This window comes from Onychomys torridus, chromosome 14 (assembly GCF_903995425.1).
Source record: "Onychomys torridus chromosome 14, mOncTor1.1, whole genome shotgun sequence".
NCBI classification, from domain to species: Eukaryota; Metazoa; Chordata; class Mammalia; order Rodentia; family Cricetidae; genus Onychomys; species Onychomys torridus.
In genome coordinates, this window is record NC_050456.1 from 82,484,787 (window position 1) to 82,501,441 (window position 16,655).

Below are 16,655 nucleotides of genomic sequence, written 5' to 3' on the forward strand. Positions count from 1 at the left end.
CAACCAACCAAACAAACCAAAAGCCAAAGGAAGGAAAGCTGTAGGATCACGTGTGAAGACCAAGAATGTCAACTAGGAGACAAAACATGAGTTATCTTTTGTAGCAGAGTGAGTTCATAGATAATTCAAATGTTAATTCTTGGGGTTGACACAGCAGAGCACCCACAGATCAGAGTGGATGTTAATTAGAAGGGTCTTGGAGGGCGGAGCTGAACCAGGTACCACCCACCCCCTTCAGCCTGTATATCACTGGGAGTCTGAGAACTCAAGGTAATGACTAAGTGCCCACCCGAGCTTAAGTGTGGCCACATGAATCAAGAGAGTCTGATGTGGTATACAGATGTGGACGCTCATTCTTGGATGAATCTGTATCACAGACCTTTGGAAACCATCACAGACTATAAAGTTCATTACTGAGTCCTTCCCAGTAAATGTACATGGGCCAAGGTGACAAAATTTGAGGCCTCTCTGGTAAGTCACCAACACAAATTCTATTTTTCCTCTTACTTCTTCCTTATGCTATTACCCTCCTCTAACAGGACACATTCTCCATGTCCAATAGGCTCAGTGTGACAGTACCTGGGAGTTTTTCTTTAATCACAATTTCAAATCTCCTTGCTTGAAGGGCGCTCCCTTTCCCTTCTGTTCAGCATCTTCTCCACTCAGCCTCAAGGCACAGTGCAGACTTCCTTCCTGCTTTGGTTTAGGTTGCTCTTCTCGGGAGTTTTCAGAATTCACATTCGCTCAGCAATTAGCAAGGGTATGGGCACTACCCGATTCCCCCCCCCCCCCCAAGTATTTATCTACACCTGGCTGAATTTCCCTTTCCTTAAGACAGAGCTCACTGATCGCCTCCTCTTTCCCTACCTGGCCACACGTCCATGTACACTTGGCCAAGCATCTACTGTGTGAGAGGCACAAAAGTAACTCTGACTTCATATCCTTACTTATCATTTTAAATAATTTAAATGGGAACAGCTTTTTCAACTCTTGCCAGTCATAGACAAAAAGCGGGTCCCAGGGTCCTAATGATGAGGGGTAAAAGACCTTGCTGAAGATCCACTGCCCCTTAGTGCTGAAGACCTTCCTGGAATGGTTTTCCACTCAGGGCTCCACAATTCCTACCTCCTGGAATTGTATAAGCAGTGATTCACACCGCACTAAGCCTTTACAGTTTACCAAGCACATTTATTCATTACACGCAGAGCAGAAGGCTTTCAGGGAGGTCAGGTTCCAACACGTTAACAGAGATTCACCTTCGGGCCACCAGACTTGCACTACTTTGCTAAACACCATCAAAACCAACAAGTTTTCTCCGCTGACCCTTTCACGAGGAGCATGCCCACGGGGACCACCGACCACCGAAGGGGCAATGCTCTGCCAGGAAGCATTTTGCATAGTCTAAGATAAGAAGTCTGCTGTGGGGCTAGGCTGTGCAAAAGCGCGGGAGGGTGGAAGACCTCTTAGCCTTTAGTCCAGAGCAATCCTGGCTGGGGGCGAAGGGACTTTTTAGTCTCAGGAGGATGGGGGCTGGGAGGAGGAGTCTGGGAATGACGCACCTGTGCAGGCACAGGGCACAGAGCGCTCGGGGGCCTCTTCCGCAGGCGGTGGGAGTGTCCCGGGCCGCCCAGAGGTGAGCGGTGGGGCGGGGCGGGGAGCACCTGGGCGGGGCCGGGGCGGTGCGCGGGGCCGAGGCTCCAGGGCCGGGCGCGCGCCAATGGGCAGCGGCTGGCAGCGCGTCCCGCGCCCGAGCCGCAGTCGCGCCCTCTCGCTGCTTGGCGAAGGCGCGGAGGCGAGCGGGGAGGAGAGCAACCGCCGGCGCCGCTGCCGCCGTCAGGGCATCAGGATGGCCGTGGGCTCTGTCAAGATGCAGCCACCGTGCGAGAGCCCGGCGCTGGCCTCGGCGGCCCTGGCTGATGGCCCCCTGCGCCGCAGCCCGAGCGCCCGGGAGCCCGAGCGCGAGCCGCCCGCCGCGTCTCTGCGGCCGCGCCTGAGGGACCTGCCTGCGCTGCTGCGGAGCGGGCTCACACTGCGGAGGAAGCGGAGCGCCGCCGGGGCCCGGGTGAGTGGCCCGGGCGCGCACGTGGAGCCCTCGGCCGCCCTGCGGGGCCGCGACGCCACGCTCTGGAAGTTGGGGAGGTGGCGGGACTCCACTGGAGAGGGCCCGGGATAACGAGGTTAGGGGGAGCCCCTCAGGCAACGCCAGCCACACTTCTCCCCAGATGCACCTGACCGAACCCAGGGGCACCGGGGCATCACCGGAAGAAGGGCTGTTTGCTGCCTCTGAGGGGGAAGCTGCAGGTGTCCGGTGACTGAGTCAACCAGCCCCGTCCAACAGCAAGTCTCACCACCTCCCACCCCCGCGGCCGGTCCCGTTTGCAGGTGGCCTGCGACGTGCATGCTTGTTTTGGAAGGCTCATAGCAAAGTCTGGGCATTGGGACTGCCCTGGCCGCCGTCACTGCTGAGGGGGAGACTTACGAGTTGGAAGAGCTTGGATGAGCTTCTAGCTCCCGAGTTCTGGCGCCGACAGCACTCGGTACTCTGGGACGCCCCCTGGAGTGGGAGAGTGTAGGACCCTCGGGAATCTCAAATATCGACTTCCTGATGGTGTGTTCAGATATGACTTCCTGGTGAAGGAGCATTCCTTGTATTCTAAATACATCTCACGACCTGAGCAGGCCAGGCATGTTTTCTCTGTTAAAAGGAGGGCCTGCTTGTCATTCTGGGGATCCGTAAGCCACTCAGGATGCACCAATAGGTATTCAAGATACCAATAGGCTTTCACAGACTTTCCTACCTCGGTACATCCTACTCATTAAAAAAAAAAAAAAAAAAAAAATCTTGACCATTATGTAGCATTCACTGAGAAGTTGCAACAATGTAGATGATTTTTTATTAGAGGTCTTAGCTATCTGCCTTGAAAGGAGATCGTAGTTGGAGACTCAAGCTCCTGTGACATTGGTTTGTTTCGGAAACTTGAGTGTTGGGGAAAATATTTGTTTTGTTGTGCCTTTCTGTAATGGGAATGGATGTGAATTGGCACATGTCTCTGCTTCTCCAGGTTGGGTTTCTCCTTTCCTAGGCATTTCCTTCTTGGGGCCACCTTAAAGGGTTGTTCTTAGGATTCCCTGGTGCAATAAGAAAAATTTTTAAAGTTTCAGAATTGCCCACAGAGTAATCTTGATTCTGTGGCATAAAGGATGCTTGCAAAGAAAGCCAGGAAGTATGGCCTCAAGATATGGTGGGTAAATAAATACAAGCTCCAGAGTTATAGACTTTGCAAGAATCTAGGGGAAAGTAGGTCAAATTGTGTTCCTATTATCCTTGACAGATGCTTTTGCATGACACAGAATACCGAAGACACAAGGGCACCTGGGCAATCTATGACAGGAATTGCCCAAATTTCTGCATAAATCTGTCTGCAGTGTTCATCTACACCGATCTCGATTCCTGGGATGATGACTCGTGCCTTGTTAAAGTACAGACTCTGTGCAGGCTGACCCACGTTTTCCAAACTACACAGCATGTGGGCCCTTTAAATAACATGGACTTTAATAACTCTCCTTCCACTATAGTACATTGTATCCGTTCTTTTCAAGCTTAATGTCTCTCTTTAATTGGGAGAGTGACTGTCAAGGTTTTCAGTGCTGGAAACTCACACTTTCCAACAATTTTACCCTCCTCCTGCTTTGGAGGACACTTTCAGTTTGCTTTCTGTTAGTGTGATAAAACACTATCACCAAAAGCAACTCTGGGGAGAAAGGGTTTATTTCATCTTATGGCTTACAGCCCATCAACAGGGAGTTAGGTCCAGGGAGGAACTCGAGGCAGGAGCTGAAGCAGAGGCTATGGAGGAGTGCAGCTTACTGGCTTGCACCATGGCTTGCTCAGCCCACTCAGTGGTGTGAGAGTGGACAGAGTCCTCCCACATAGATCACCAAATCAAGAAAATGCCCTACAGACTTGCCTTCAGGCTGTCTGATGGAGACATTTTCTCAACTGAAAGTCCTCTTCCCAGATGATGGTAGCTTGTGTCAGGTTGGAAAACACTAACTAGGACAACTACTGTTGTGATTTTTGGAACCATCACCAAAGGGCCAGGAAGGAGTTTGAAAGAAGGAAAAACAAAGTGAAACCATGTGTTCCAATGTCAGGCAGCTCAAGCCACTGTCACAAAATGTCCCAGACTGGTGACTTCAAGAGATGTTTATTTTCTCACAGTTTTGAATGCTGGCAAGTCAGTGTTGAGGCTGATTTTGTTTCTGCACAGGGCTCTGCCTTGCAGAAGACCATTTTCTTCTACCCATTCCTCTGGCCTTTCTTCAGCAGGGTCAAAGGGAGGACCTTGATACATTATAAGGCCACTAAAGGGAGGTCCCTGATATAAGGCCACTAATCTTATTATGAGGGCCCCACCCTCACAACCAAATGTAATCTAAATACTGCCAGTCTCCATCACATTCCCCCCCCCCAAATTTCCATCACAATAAGGGTTTGGAATTCAAATAAGAACTTTTTGGAAGACATAAACAGTCCATAAGAAGAGGGGGTTTGAGAGGAAGAGGCAAATAGAAAATACATCCAGGCTGGTTGGAGGGTGATGAACATCTGATGTTAACTGGGTTAGGACATTTGTGTTAACCCCCTTGGTTAGTACATTGATGTTAATGTAAAGGCACCATGGTTCACAGTCTCCTAAGAACTGTGAGGCCATACCTCCAGATTGGAGCTGAGTGACTCAGTTAATAGAGTTCACTGGGAACAAAGCAGCTCAGAGCATTGTACGGTTGTTGGTGAAGAGTTCGAATCATGCGAAGATCTGTTGTCTGTGCTGTCTTAGACACCCACAAATCTGGACAATCAAACACCATCTCAGCTTTCTGTGGACTCTGTTACTCAACCCAGGTACACTGCAGACTGTCTCTTTCTGGGACAAATTAACCCGTCATTTGGTCAATACAACACAGTTCCTTGGTTCCTCCGTTTAGACATTTCTAACAGTATTGAATTCACTGTGCATTGACTTGGAAGATTCTGCATGACTTTCAGACAGGTAGAGCAAGAGCTAAGCCTCGCTTTTTGCAGAGACTATGGTCACCTTTTTAAAATCAGTGGCAACACAGGTGCTCTGGAGTCCTGCACATTTCATCAAGCTTTTAAATAAATTATTTATTTAAAATAATTGTGAGTTGTATAATAAACCCACAAATACCAGCAGTTAGTAACAGTTTTACCAATCTTGTTTCATTTGTTTTTTCCGTCTTTTTGTGAGTGGCGGGGGAGAGTTATAATTTAAAGCAAACCTCTAAGTTTTCTTACAAAAGTTGCAGCTTCCATCTCTGATGAGGACATTATAGCCACCACCAAACTCCTCTGAGCCGGCATGGTGGCTTGTGCTTGTAGCCAAAATACTCATCTGTCAGGACAATTGCAAGCTTTAGCTACAAAGTGAACTCCTGAGCTCCTATGTAAAACAAAATAAGTCAAAAAACAAACAAACAAACAAAACAAAACAAAAAAACCTTGTGACTTTTTTTTTCCTTCCTAAGAATGCTGACATTTCTTGGTATAATTCCTATATTCAAATTCTCCCAGAGATGCCTTTCTTGTGATGAATATTAGAATCAGGAACTAACTGGTGCCACATGTTGATTTTTGTTCTTCGGCTTTTAAATCTATTTTATTTTACAAAAGACCCCTTCCCCCTTTTCTTCTTTTTCGTAATGGTATTGATTTGCAAGACAAGTTAGATCATTACTTCAGGACTCTGTCCCATTTTCTGGGCTGATTCTCTGGGTAACAGTTAACTTATTCTTCTATCCCTATAACAAGGGAATTCTGTATGGAGGTTTGATTAAATTCAAAAGCAAGTACGCTTTTGGGGTAGTGCTAAGTTAAGTCTGTCATGCCATTTCCTGATGTCATGATGCTGATGTCTCTTTGAGGATTGACTAGTAGGGTCAGACGGTATCAGCTCACCTTCTTTCCACCATTCACCGAATGATTTTAGCCTCATCAATGGACGAAGCCATCTTCCTTAGGAAATGCAAACATATGGACAGTCTAAATCCACCATTCCTCTTGCATTTATTAATTGGAATACTGTCCATAAAGATCTTCTATCATGAATTATTTGAGTTTTCTGACATTCAGGCTACATAGAAAAAGAGAGGACATCCCATTTATCATTTTTCGAAGTAATACTTTAATGTCCTAACACCCTCACCAGTAACCAGAGTTGTTCTTTTTTTAAGTATCATTAAGAATTAATACATTTATGGAAACGGGGATTTAGCTCAGTGGTAGAGCACTCGCCTAGCAAGCACAAGGCCCTGGGTTTAATCCTCACCTCCAAAAAAAAAAAAAAGAATTAATGCATTTATTTAGTCTGTTGTGGCAAGTTCTCTTTTTGACTGTGCCCTTGTCTCCTACATACTTTGCACATGGTCTCCGCACTCAGAAAACTTTTTACTTTCTGGCATATCATGTCCATTTTCTCCTTCACTCATGAAGCTAACCATCTGTCCAAGGAGCACTGATCTTTTAAAAAATATTATTAAGAATGGTTCATTTCTCCTATGTTTTGCTTCTTTTTCTTTTAAGTGTCTGGTCTTAGCCTTCCACCTTAATTTTTTAAATTCTTTAAAAATATTTCTAATGAGGCTATTTTCAAGACTGTTATAGAATAGGTATTGATTATCACTCTTTTTATACACTGTCAGATGCTGCAAGTGGCTTATTTTGGTCTTTGCTATTGGGGTGTTTCCTACAAGGCTCTGAGATGGTCTTCATTGTCTTAAAGTGTTTTATTTACAGTAGGCAGGTGATTGAGTTGTTCACAGTGGACAGCAATTCCTCTAGTGATGCCCAGCCTTTGGCTTTCACAGTGGACTCTTCCCACAGTCCTCTAGTGATGCCCAGCCTTTGGCTTTCACAGGGGACTCTTCCCACAGTCCTCTAGTGATGCCCAGCCTTTGGCTTTCACAGTGGACTCTTCCCACAGTCCTCTAGTGATGCCCAGCCTTTGGCTTTCACAGTGGACTCTTCCCACAGTCCTCTAGTGATGCCCAGCCTTTGGCTTTCACAGGGGACTCTTCCCACAGTCCTCTAGTGATGCCCAGCCTTTGGCTTTCACAGTGGACTCTTCCCACAGTCCTCTAGTGATGCCCAGCCTTTGGCTTTCACAATGGACTCTTCCCACAGTCCTCTAGCCTTGGGCATGTGGCGTCTTCCTATTTGAGCCTCCCAAATGCTGAGATTGTAGGTATGAGGAATCTCATTGGGCTGATATACTCTTGATGAGAAACAAAGTGACCCTTCCTCTGTGTTCAAACTGAAGTACTGTGGGTATGACACAATATCCACTTCAGCCAGAAACCTGTCTTTGCTGATTGAGAAATATATACTGCTCCATATTACTCCAGTACGAACACTTAATACTTGTTTGGAATATGTGCTTTATAAGCTAAGCATATGATTTGTTCTCTGTACTTATATTAAAATTAGAGGCTCATGTACACGTTGGCAGAAACTTTATTCAGTTCTTACAGCAAGCTTTGTAAGTTAGATGTAGCTATGTGCATTCTATAGATCTGGAAGCTGAAACACAAAAGTGGCTTGCTGACAATCTCAGATTGTGTAGGTGGGAAGAGGGAGGGAAGCTTGAATGCAGGCAGGCCAGTCCCCGCAGGACAATCCTGGCTTTGAGTTTATTGTCTAGCTCTCTTGTCCAGAGAGGGCAAAGAGTGTTTACAGTAAGTTGCTGAGTTTATGGGACTTGCTGATAGCACCTTGCCTCTCTGAGAATGCCCAATAATTTGGTGCAAAGCCAGGTTAACTTTTCTTTCATTTTAGCACAAACAGGCTATCACTGTCCTAGTTGGGTATGGTCCAGGGAGAGTGGGGAGAAGCATTATGGGTATTAGTGAAAGATAACTAATACTTTCCAAAATTAAAAATAGCAGAAAATCACCAGGCTCACCTTGATAATAAAGGTCAACCAGAAGCCTCATGCACTGGCCAGCTGACTTGATCTGCTCATAGTAGTCTATAAGAGAAAACAAACCATTAATGGAGGCAGATGCATTGCAGGTAAGGTGAATCAGAGCAGATAAGAAGAACAAGTGATGAACTTATTTGAGAATCATGACATCCTTGTATTTGCTTGCTGACAAACTGCCAGTTTGAACCCAGTGTTTTAAAATTCTTGTTAACCATGGCTTCAGATGAAGTACATTAGTCTCCATCATCCAAGGGATCCAGTTCTAGAACTTACCGTAGTTACCAAATTGCTGATGTTTACATCCCTTATATAAAATAGAACACTTGCATATAACCTATACATGTAACTTCAAATCATCTAGATTGTGTATGATATCTAGTGTGTTGCTGACTTTTGTCGTATTGTTTAGGAACTCATGACAAGGAATAAAAAAGTTTGTATGTGTGGGTCCTCCCATCCCACAAATATTTTTGATTTGTGGTTGGTGAATTTGCAGATGTGAGCCTCAAGGAAACAAAGGACCAACCCTAAAACTCTGTAGTAACAGCTGGGCATGTGGTTCACATCAATAATCCTAGTGCTTGGGACACTGAGGCAGGAAGACTTCGGAGGCTTGCTTGCTCAGGCTACAGAGTTCCAGGCTTGAGCTACAGAGAGTCCCTGTCTCAGAAACATTAAAATCAAGAACCACCACTACCACAATGAAATCCTCTATAGTTGTTATTCCTCAAAGTACTTATTTGGGAAGAAAGGAAACTGTAGATTCATTTATCCTATTTTAATTTCATCAAATTTTAACAAAAGAATACAATGGCAAGTTAATACTTCATTTACTTTCATTCTATCTTTCTTATTCCCCAATCCTTGCCATAGACGTCAGCTGTGAAAAGAGAAGGGTATTTGTGAGGTCCCAGCTGAACATATGTTTGAATACTTGCTCCCCATTTGGTGGAACCATTTGGTGGCCTTGTTGGAAGAGGTGTATTACTGGGGGTAGGCATTGAGGGTACAAAAGACTTTGGCCATTCCCCATGTTCTCGGTCTGTCTCGTGCTTATGGATAAAAGTGTGAACTCTCAGCTGTTTCTGCCACCATGTCTTTGCTCTGCCATCATGGACTCTGACCCTCTGGAACTGTAAGCCCAATTAAATGCTTTCTTTTATAAGTTGCCTTGGCCATGTGGTTTTATCACAGCAACAGAAAAATAACAGAGACAGTGTGAAAGTTCCACCATCCTTCTTATAGGAGCTGTGCCCTGAAGTGCTGGCACCTCCAGCTCTTCCTTGGTAAGAAAGACCCCACATTCCAGGATTCTGGAGTGCAGATACAGTGTAGATAAAACACTAGAAACACTCGAGTTGAGATTTTTCCCCAGTCCCTGGCTGGATGCTTATTTGGGGCAAATTAGCTCATATAAACATATTAATGGAAATGTAGGCACACAGTTTTTTACTTTTGTGTGCAAAGTCAAATTGCATGTTTTTAAAACATGTGATACTCTAACATAATGTGACTATTTTAGGTGATGTCTAAGTCTTGGTAGCATAACAAAATTTCACACTTGCCTTGTCTCTTGAGTTGGCAGTAATTGGTAACTTGTGTAGCTATAAATAGATGGGAAGACAGGAACTAAGTCACTGGTGAAGGCTTGGAGTATTTGTGATTTAAAAAAAATTATTTTGATTCAATATTGAATAACAGCTCTTATTATGAATACTGGTAAGGCCACGATGACATGAGATCTGGAAGCTTTTTATAACAAGTTGTAAAATTTTATCTGAATAGTCAAAGTTGATAGCTTGGCTTTTCATGTGTGCATGTGTGGCCAATATTATGATGATAAATCATTCACAAATGGGTATACAAAGGCAAAGTACACAGGTGCTGTTGTGGATTGCAACCTTAGTAGTCATTTGAAGAGATGAGGAGGCTCTGGTGTCAAAAAGTCAAGACTTGGAAACTACAACATGAGGCACATTAGATGGTAGCTGCATGAAACATTTCAAGTCTTAGTGTGAAGTGTTGGCCATTTTCTTCCTAATGTCCTCAGAGGTGGCTCCCAGGACTGGGTACTGATCTCTGTGGTTTGAGATGTCAGTCACCTCATCATCAGAACAGCTGTGGCACTAGAAGGTGAAGGTCTGGAGAGACACATTCCAGAAGCTATTCTGTTCTGAGCTTTGTGCCACATTATCCATGTAGAGATTTAGAAAGTAAGCAAGATTCTCTTGGTGTATATAAAAAATTCAAAGAAGAGGGAAAATGAATTTCTTGTAACCCAGAATTTATGTTAATAATAACAAGCTTGAGACTTAAGAAACTTGAAGATGTATGGCACATACCTGTAGTCCCCAACTTCAGGTGTGGGGGGAGCTGGAGAATGAATTATTTGAATATAGGAACTGGATCTGGAGGTAGTCTAGCCAATATGGCAAGACTCATGTCTCTTCAAAAATAAAAAGACAGAGGAAAGAAAATACAGATTGGGAGATCAGAAGTATGGACATTAGGAAATCAGAAGTCAATGAACCATTTAAAATTAAAATAGTTGAAGGTATATGAATATATCGTTTAAAGAAATTAAACTTTGCCATGTTTACTCTTTCATATGGTATGATTATCTAGTGAAAGCCTCTTTGGGGGAAGATGGATCGTAGGGCTTTGGAAATCAGAAGAGCTCTGCTGGGGGATAAGGTGGGGTTAGAAGTTCAAGGTCCTCCTCGTCTACATAGAGAGCCTGGGCTGCTGAGATGCACTTGCAGGTCTAAATTTGCATCTTGTTTGGAAGCCTTGGCCTTTCACACCCTGGCTTGAAAGTCTCCCTTGAGCTGTTAGAGGACAGTGCCATGGTTTTATAATTGCTTTACTTGTTATCTCCCCTTTCTTTAAACATTTGACCCATATCACTCAGTTGTGAACAAATATTTTTTAAAATATTCTATTATGTGTTGAAGTATTTTATCAGTTTGTTGATTGGAAATTATTCACCTCTACAGCCAATGCTTCAGGGAACCCCAGTAAGCACTACTGATGATGACCATAGGTACGATTATTCAGCAAGTCTCTCTGTGCTATCTCACAAAGTAGAGTTGTTTGAAGTGATTTAAGAAGAGTAACAATTCTAGTAATAGCATCCTGGGACAAAATGTCTTATTGTACAGAGAGAAGCTAAGTAAATTGCCTAAGATCACGCAGAAAGTAGATGAGACAAAATTTGCACCCAGGAAGTCTAGCTCCATGGGAAACAGACAGCGTACAGGCTTTCTGTACACTCTTTCTAAATGACACATTTCTTAGTTAATCTCTCTCAAGTGTTCTGTTTTAACACTGCAGCTTGTCATTAACATGACCATTTCAAGGAGCAGCATTGCTTCCAGTCATTATGAAAGTTTCTCCATGGTATAAAATCATGTAATAAGGAGCTATAATAAGCCATATTTTCATTAAAAAAAACTGCATGGTTTATAAAAATATCAATATGTCACTGCATTAAAGTGCTGCATGGAACTAAATCCACATTTGTATAAGTATGATATATATACATATATATACACACACATATATATACACACACACATACATATATAAAGACTCCATTAACAATTCTTTTTTAAAAATGATTTATTTTTATTTTATGTATATTGGTGTTTTGCCTGCATGTATGTCTGTCTGTGTGAGGGTGTCAAAACCCTTGGAGCTGGAGTTACAGACATTTGTGAGCTGCCATGTGGGTGCTGAGAATTGAACTCGGGTCCTTTGGAAGAGCAGCCAGTGCACCTCAATGCTGGGCCATCTCTCCAGCCTTTCCATTAACAATTCTTAAGGGCATTGAATACTGATATTGCTTAGGTGATGATTTACACTTCAAAGGGGAATAAATTGAAATTTTCTCATTTAACAATTAGCAGTAGCCTTCAAATTAAAGGTAAAAAAATAGAATTTTAATGAGGGGAATTAAAAATGTGTATGTATATGTAGGTGTGTGGATATAAACCTAAATTACTATTGGCTTTCTCATAGTTTGTTTTTTTTTTTTAAAGAACTTAAGTATAATTAAAACGTTAATCACTTCCCTCCAAGCTTCTTAAAACTGATTCATTAATACAAAAATGACAGAGATTGAGACTTGCCCTCGTGCTGGTCCCTGTAATTTGTGTGGTTACATCAGAAGGTCTTTCCTGAAGTGACTTGGGATCCTTCCTGTGTTTGTCTGTTCTGTTTATGGCATGCTGGCTTCTTGGTTGTAACATGTTTTTCATTGTGCTCTGTCGCCATTGTCTGTAGAGAAAACACGATTCAGGATTTCCAGTGAGCACACCAGCCCTTAAGTAAAGTTAAAAGGTCCCGAGAACAGGCTTTTTGCATCCTGGCAGTTTTCTGCCTCTACTCTTTCCTAACTGGTTTAGCAACTTAAACTCCAGCCCCATTGGTGGTTTCGTTGTTCAGCTGAACACGACCTTGTCAAATCATTTACCTGAACCTATTATGAGGTATCGTGCAAATACTTGCGGTTGCCCAACACACACGGCTTCTGTGCTGATTGTGTGTTCTGCTCTCTTGTTGCCTTTGAAGGAAGTGAATGGCTTGTCACTTTGCTCTAGATGTTGTCACTAATGAACAAACACTGCCAGTAGTCTGCTCATCATGTTGTGCTGTGGACTTAGGTATAGGTGTGGGGTTACATGCAGAAGTGTAAGCATCGACGAAGATGTGACATTTAGAAACTCAGAGAAGTTCATCTATCAAAATACAGTTTGGCTGTGGTATCACAGGGACATATCCTGTGAGTTTTTCACTTATTGGCCATGTGACCTAGATCAGGTCAAATGGCCTGAGTTTCTGTTTGAGGCATACCTATATTCCACAGGGCAATTAATGATAGGGAGGGAGTTTGTTTTTATTTTTTGCTCCTTTTCTGGCTGAAATTGAGACAGAAGTCTTTCTACATTAAGATGCCAACTCCGCCTGCATGCAGAGCTCTTTGGGCACATCTTAGACAAATGGGAAGAGGAGTGTCTAATTAATATGCACCTCATTTCTTGTATAGGAAGGGAAGATAAACACCATTAGAGGGAACAATTGAAAGTGAAAGGAATCTGATTAAGTCACTGTCTTAGGGTTTATATTGTGATAAAAGACCATAAACAAAAGCAACTTGGGGAGGAAAGGGTTTAGTTCAGCTTGTAACTCTCAGGTCACATTGGATCAGTGAAGGAAGTCGGGAACTGGAGCAAAAGCCATGGGGGATTGCTGCTTACTGGCTTGTTCCTTGTGGCTTGCGCAGCCTGTTTTTTTGTTCTTGTTTTTTGTTTTTTTGTTTGTTTGTTTTTTTGTTTTTTGTACAACCTAGGCCCACCTGGGCAGGGTTGGCACTGCTCACAGTGAGCTGGGCTCTCCCACATCAATTGTTAATCAAGAAAATGTACTATAGATTTGTCTACAGGCCAATCTTATGGAGGCACTTTCTCCATTAATATTTCCTCTTCCAGATATGTCTAGGTTTATCCAGCAATCAACCCCTTGTCAACTTGATATATAAACACATCAGTTATTAAAGTCTAACCTTTTCTTTCTTGTTCATACTCAAGATCTCATATTAATATCACAAAATAAATATAGTGTAACTTTTAAAGTCTACAGAATAAAAGTTTCAATACTTAAAAGTCCAAAGACTTTTTCAACACTCTGATATTTCTTTAAAACTTCAAAGTCTTTCTAAAATATCCAAAATATCTTAAAAGTGGGCTCCCATAAAATTAAAAATAAATTAAATACTTTCTTATTCCAAGAGGGAATAACCAGGGCATAGTCATAATTGAATCAAAGCAAACCCCAAATCTCAACAGTATAAAGCTCAGTGTCAGATTTCTGGGACCCACTCATGATTCTCTGGGCTCTGAAGGGCTTTGGCAACTCTACTTCTGGCCCAGCACACATAGCTTGTCCCATAGACTTAGGCCAGTTCCACTCTACAGCTATTGCCGCCCTTGGTGACATCTCCAAAAAGCTGGGTCTCTGCTGCAGTTGGGCTGCACCTTCACAAAAAAAAATCTCTAGAGCTCTCTTCAGGGATTCTGACCCTGCTACATGGTATAAAACCTCAACTTCTCTCCATGACCCCTTCAATCCTGGGGCTAGTTAGGGTTTCTATTGCCTTCATAAAATACTATGACCAAAAGCAACTTGGGAAGGAAAGGATTTATTTCCTCTTACATTTCCAGGTAACAGTCCATCATGAGGAAAGTCAGAGAAGGAACTTAAGCAGGGCAGGAGCCTGGAGGCTAGTACTGAAGCAAAAGCCATGGAGGGGTGCTGCTTAGAGGCTTGCTCCTCATGAATTGCTCAGCCTGCTTTCCTAAGCATCCAAGAATGACCTGCCCAGAGGTGGCATCACTCCCAATGGACTGGGCCTTCCCACGTCAATCATTAATTAAGACAGTACCCCACAGACTTATCTACAAGCCAGTCTATGGCAGCATTTTCTCAATTAAGAGTCCCTCTTCCCAGGTATGTCTAGGTTTAGTACAGGCTGACAAAACCCAATCAGCACAGGCATGGACCAGAGAAAATAAAGGAACACATCTTTAAATCTGTTTCTAGAAGATTGTTTTTTTGGCCACATATGGAACTCTAGGAGAAACATCAGAAGAGGACATGGTGGCAGTCCTTTTCTTTGTCCAATGGGGTCCTACAGATGACATTTTCCTCTTTCTTTAGTGTGTTTGGGTGTGAGTGAGTGTGCATACGGCACATACAAACGTAAATTGGTATGTATGCCTGTGTGTCCATGGAGGCCAGAGGAGGGCATCAGGTATCTTGCTCTATCACTCTACCTTATTCCCTTGAGACAGGGTCTGTGACTGAACCAGGAGTGGGGCCCCAGTGATCTTCCTTCTTGTCTCCACCAACTACAGCTCTGAGGTTATAGGTAGCCGTGGCCATGCCTGTCTTTTTACCTGGCTGCTGGGGATTTGAACTCAGGTCCTTAAGCTTGCACAGCAAGTGTAGTCACCTGAGGAGCCATCTTCCCCACTTCAGCAGTCTCTTCTTTGGGAGAAGACACTTGTTGTCTTATCTCAGCTTCAGTTCTGCATCAATGTTTCCTTTCTTCTGTCATATCAAACTTACCATGTTTCAGGCAGCACCTGGTGAAACTTTTGTATTTCCCTCTGTTCTTGGCACATCACCCATTAATGAAAAAAAACCTCGTAAACATATTCCAGGCCCCCTTACTATCTCAGCCTTTCCGGCCCTGCCTCCTGAGTGCTTGCACCACCACTGACCTTGCCTTGCTTTCTTAAATCACATGATAACTTAGGAAGTGGCCAGCACTCTCTGTCAGTGCTCGGGCGCTCACTCTGCTGTTGTGTGTGCAGTACTTTCTGGTTACAGAGTGGTTTCACGTGTGTTCTTAGTTTACATGTGCTCTGCAGTCGGGTATTTCATTTGTAGACTTAGCTATGAGTTTCTGAGCTGCTCTGTGTGTGGCAGCCTCAGCATCTTTGAGCAGAGCTTGTGCCCATCAGTAAATGTGAGCTGCTGCTTCTCTGGTTGCATCAGCACCATTGCTGCCCAGAATTATAGGACGGAGGGGTTCTGTGGTCACTGACTGCCTTTGAAAAACTAAAGGGATCTTAATGGTTAGAGTGGTGAAATTTTTGTAAGAAAGCTGAGGTTTGATTCAACAGCTGGTAGATGGAGCCCCAGAATGTGCATTTTGACAAGTTGCAGGTGATTTGGCGCTGCTCATGGGACCACACTCAGGGGCTCTGGTGGGTCTGACTGTCTGATGGATTGAGAAGCACTAAGGAAACTAGTCAAGGTGTAAAAGGGTTTTCAGAGAGGATTGACCAAGGGGTAGAATCTGTCCTGAATGTGGGCAACACCATCCAGTAGGCTGGGGCAAATGGAATGAAATCAGAAGAAAAAGGCAGCTAGCCAGCATAGCCTTCCGCTCCTGCTTCCTGGCCAGTGCTGTGTGAGCCACTCTGCTCCATCATGCCTTCCTGCCATGATGGCGTTGCTCAGGCATTTTGTCACAGTGACACCAACAATGTTGACAACATGACTCACACAGCTGGTCTCAAAGACCTCAAAAATCTGGTAACCTTCACCAGGATGTTGTTGAGGCCAGGAGCCCACAAGCTTTCTGTTTACAACTCCAAGTCTGTACCAGGATGACTAATACTGTAATAGTACTAAAACACTCCATTATTGGTTCCTCCATTGTAAGGGCCCCAAGGAAACAAGAACAGTGACAATGAAGAACCAATGAAAACTCCCCATGAACATCGGGGTCATGGAGGGTCATGGTGGCTGCGATGATCTCTCTCTGCCCATACATGGACTCAGCTCTTCTGTCTTGTCTAGCCCTTTGTGGATTCTTACCAGGCCTGCTTTGCCTCTGGCTTTGCTCTGGGTTCTATCAGTGAGAGAGAAAGAGGGGTCAGTATCTCTTCTTCCTGATTCTCCTTACCATGGTGCCACGGTGACTGACCATCTGTGGCAGCAGCATGTATGGGGCTGTCCCCACTTAAATACTTGAACTCATTTCAGTGTCTGGGAGAGCCATGTCTCCCTGGGGCTTCCATCCTAGTCCTTGTGGGCTCAACCATGTTCTGGTGAGTGTCTGAACCTAGCTCACATGTATTT

General features: G+C 43.9%; 1 protein-coding gene across 2 annotated transcripts in view; it reads left to right on the forward strand.

Annotated features, from left to right (window-relative positions):
- The first annotated feature begins 1,692 nt into the window (after positions 1 to 1,692).
- Rapgef5 (Rap guanine nucleotide exchange factor 5) overlaps positions 1,693 to 16,655 on the forward strand; it is a 230,735-nt gene continuing 215,772 nt past the window's right edge. For both annotated transcript variants that reach the window (XM_036205803.1, XM_036205804.1), the window contains exon 1: positions 1,693 to 2,062. In XM_036205803.1, coding sequence (XP_036061696.1) covers positions 1,718 to 2,062 — 345 coding nt within the window. In that variant the 5' untranslated portion in view covers positions 1,693 to 1,717. The remainder of the gene's footprint in view (positions 2,063 to 16,655) is intronic.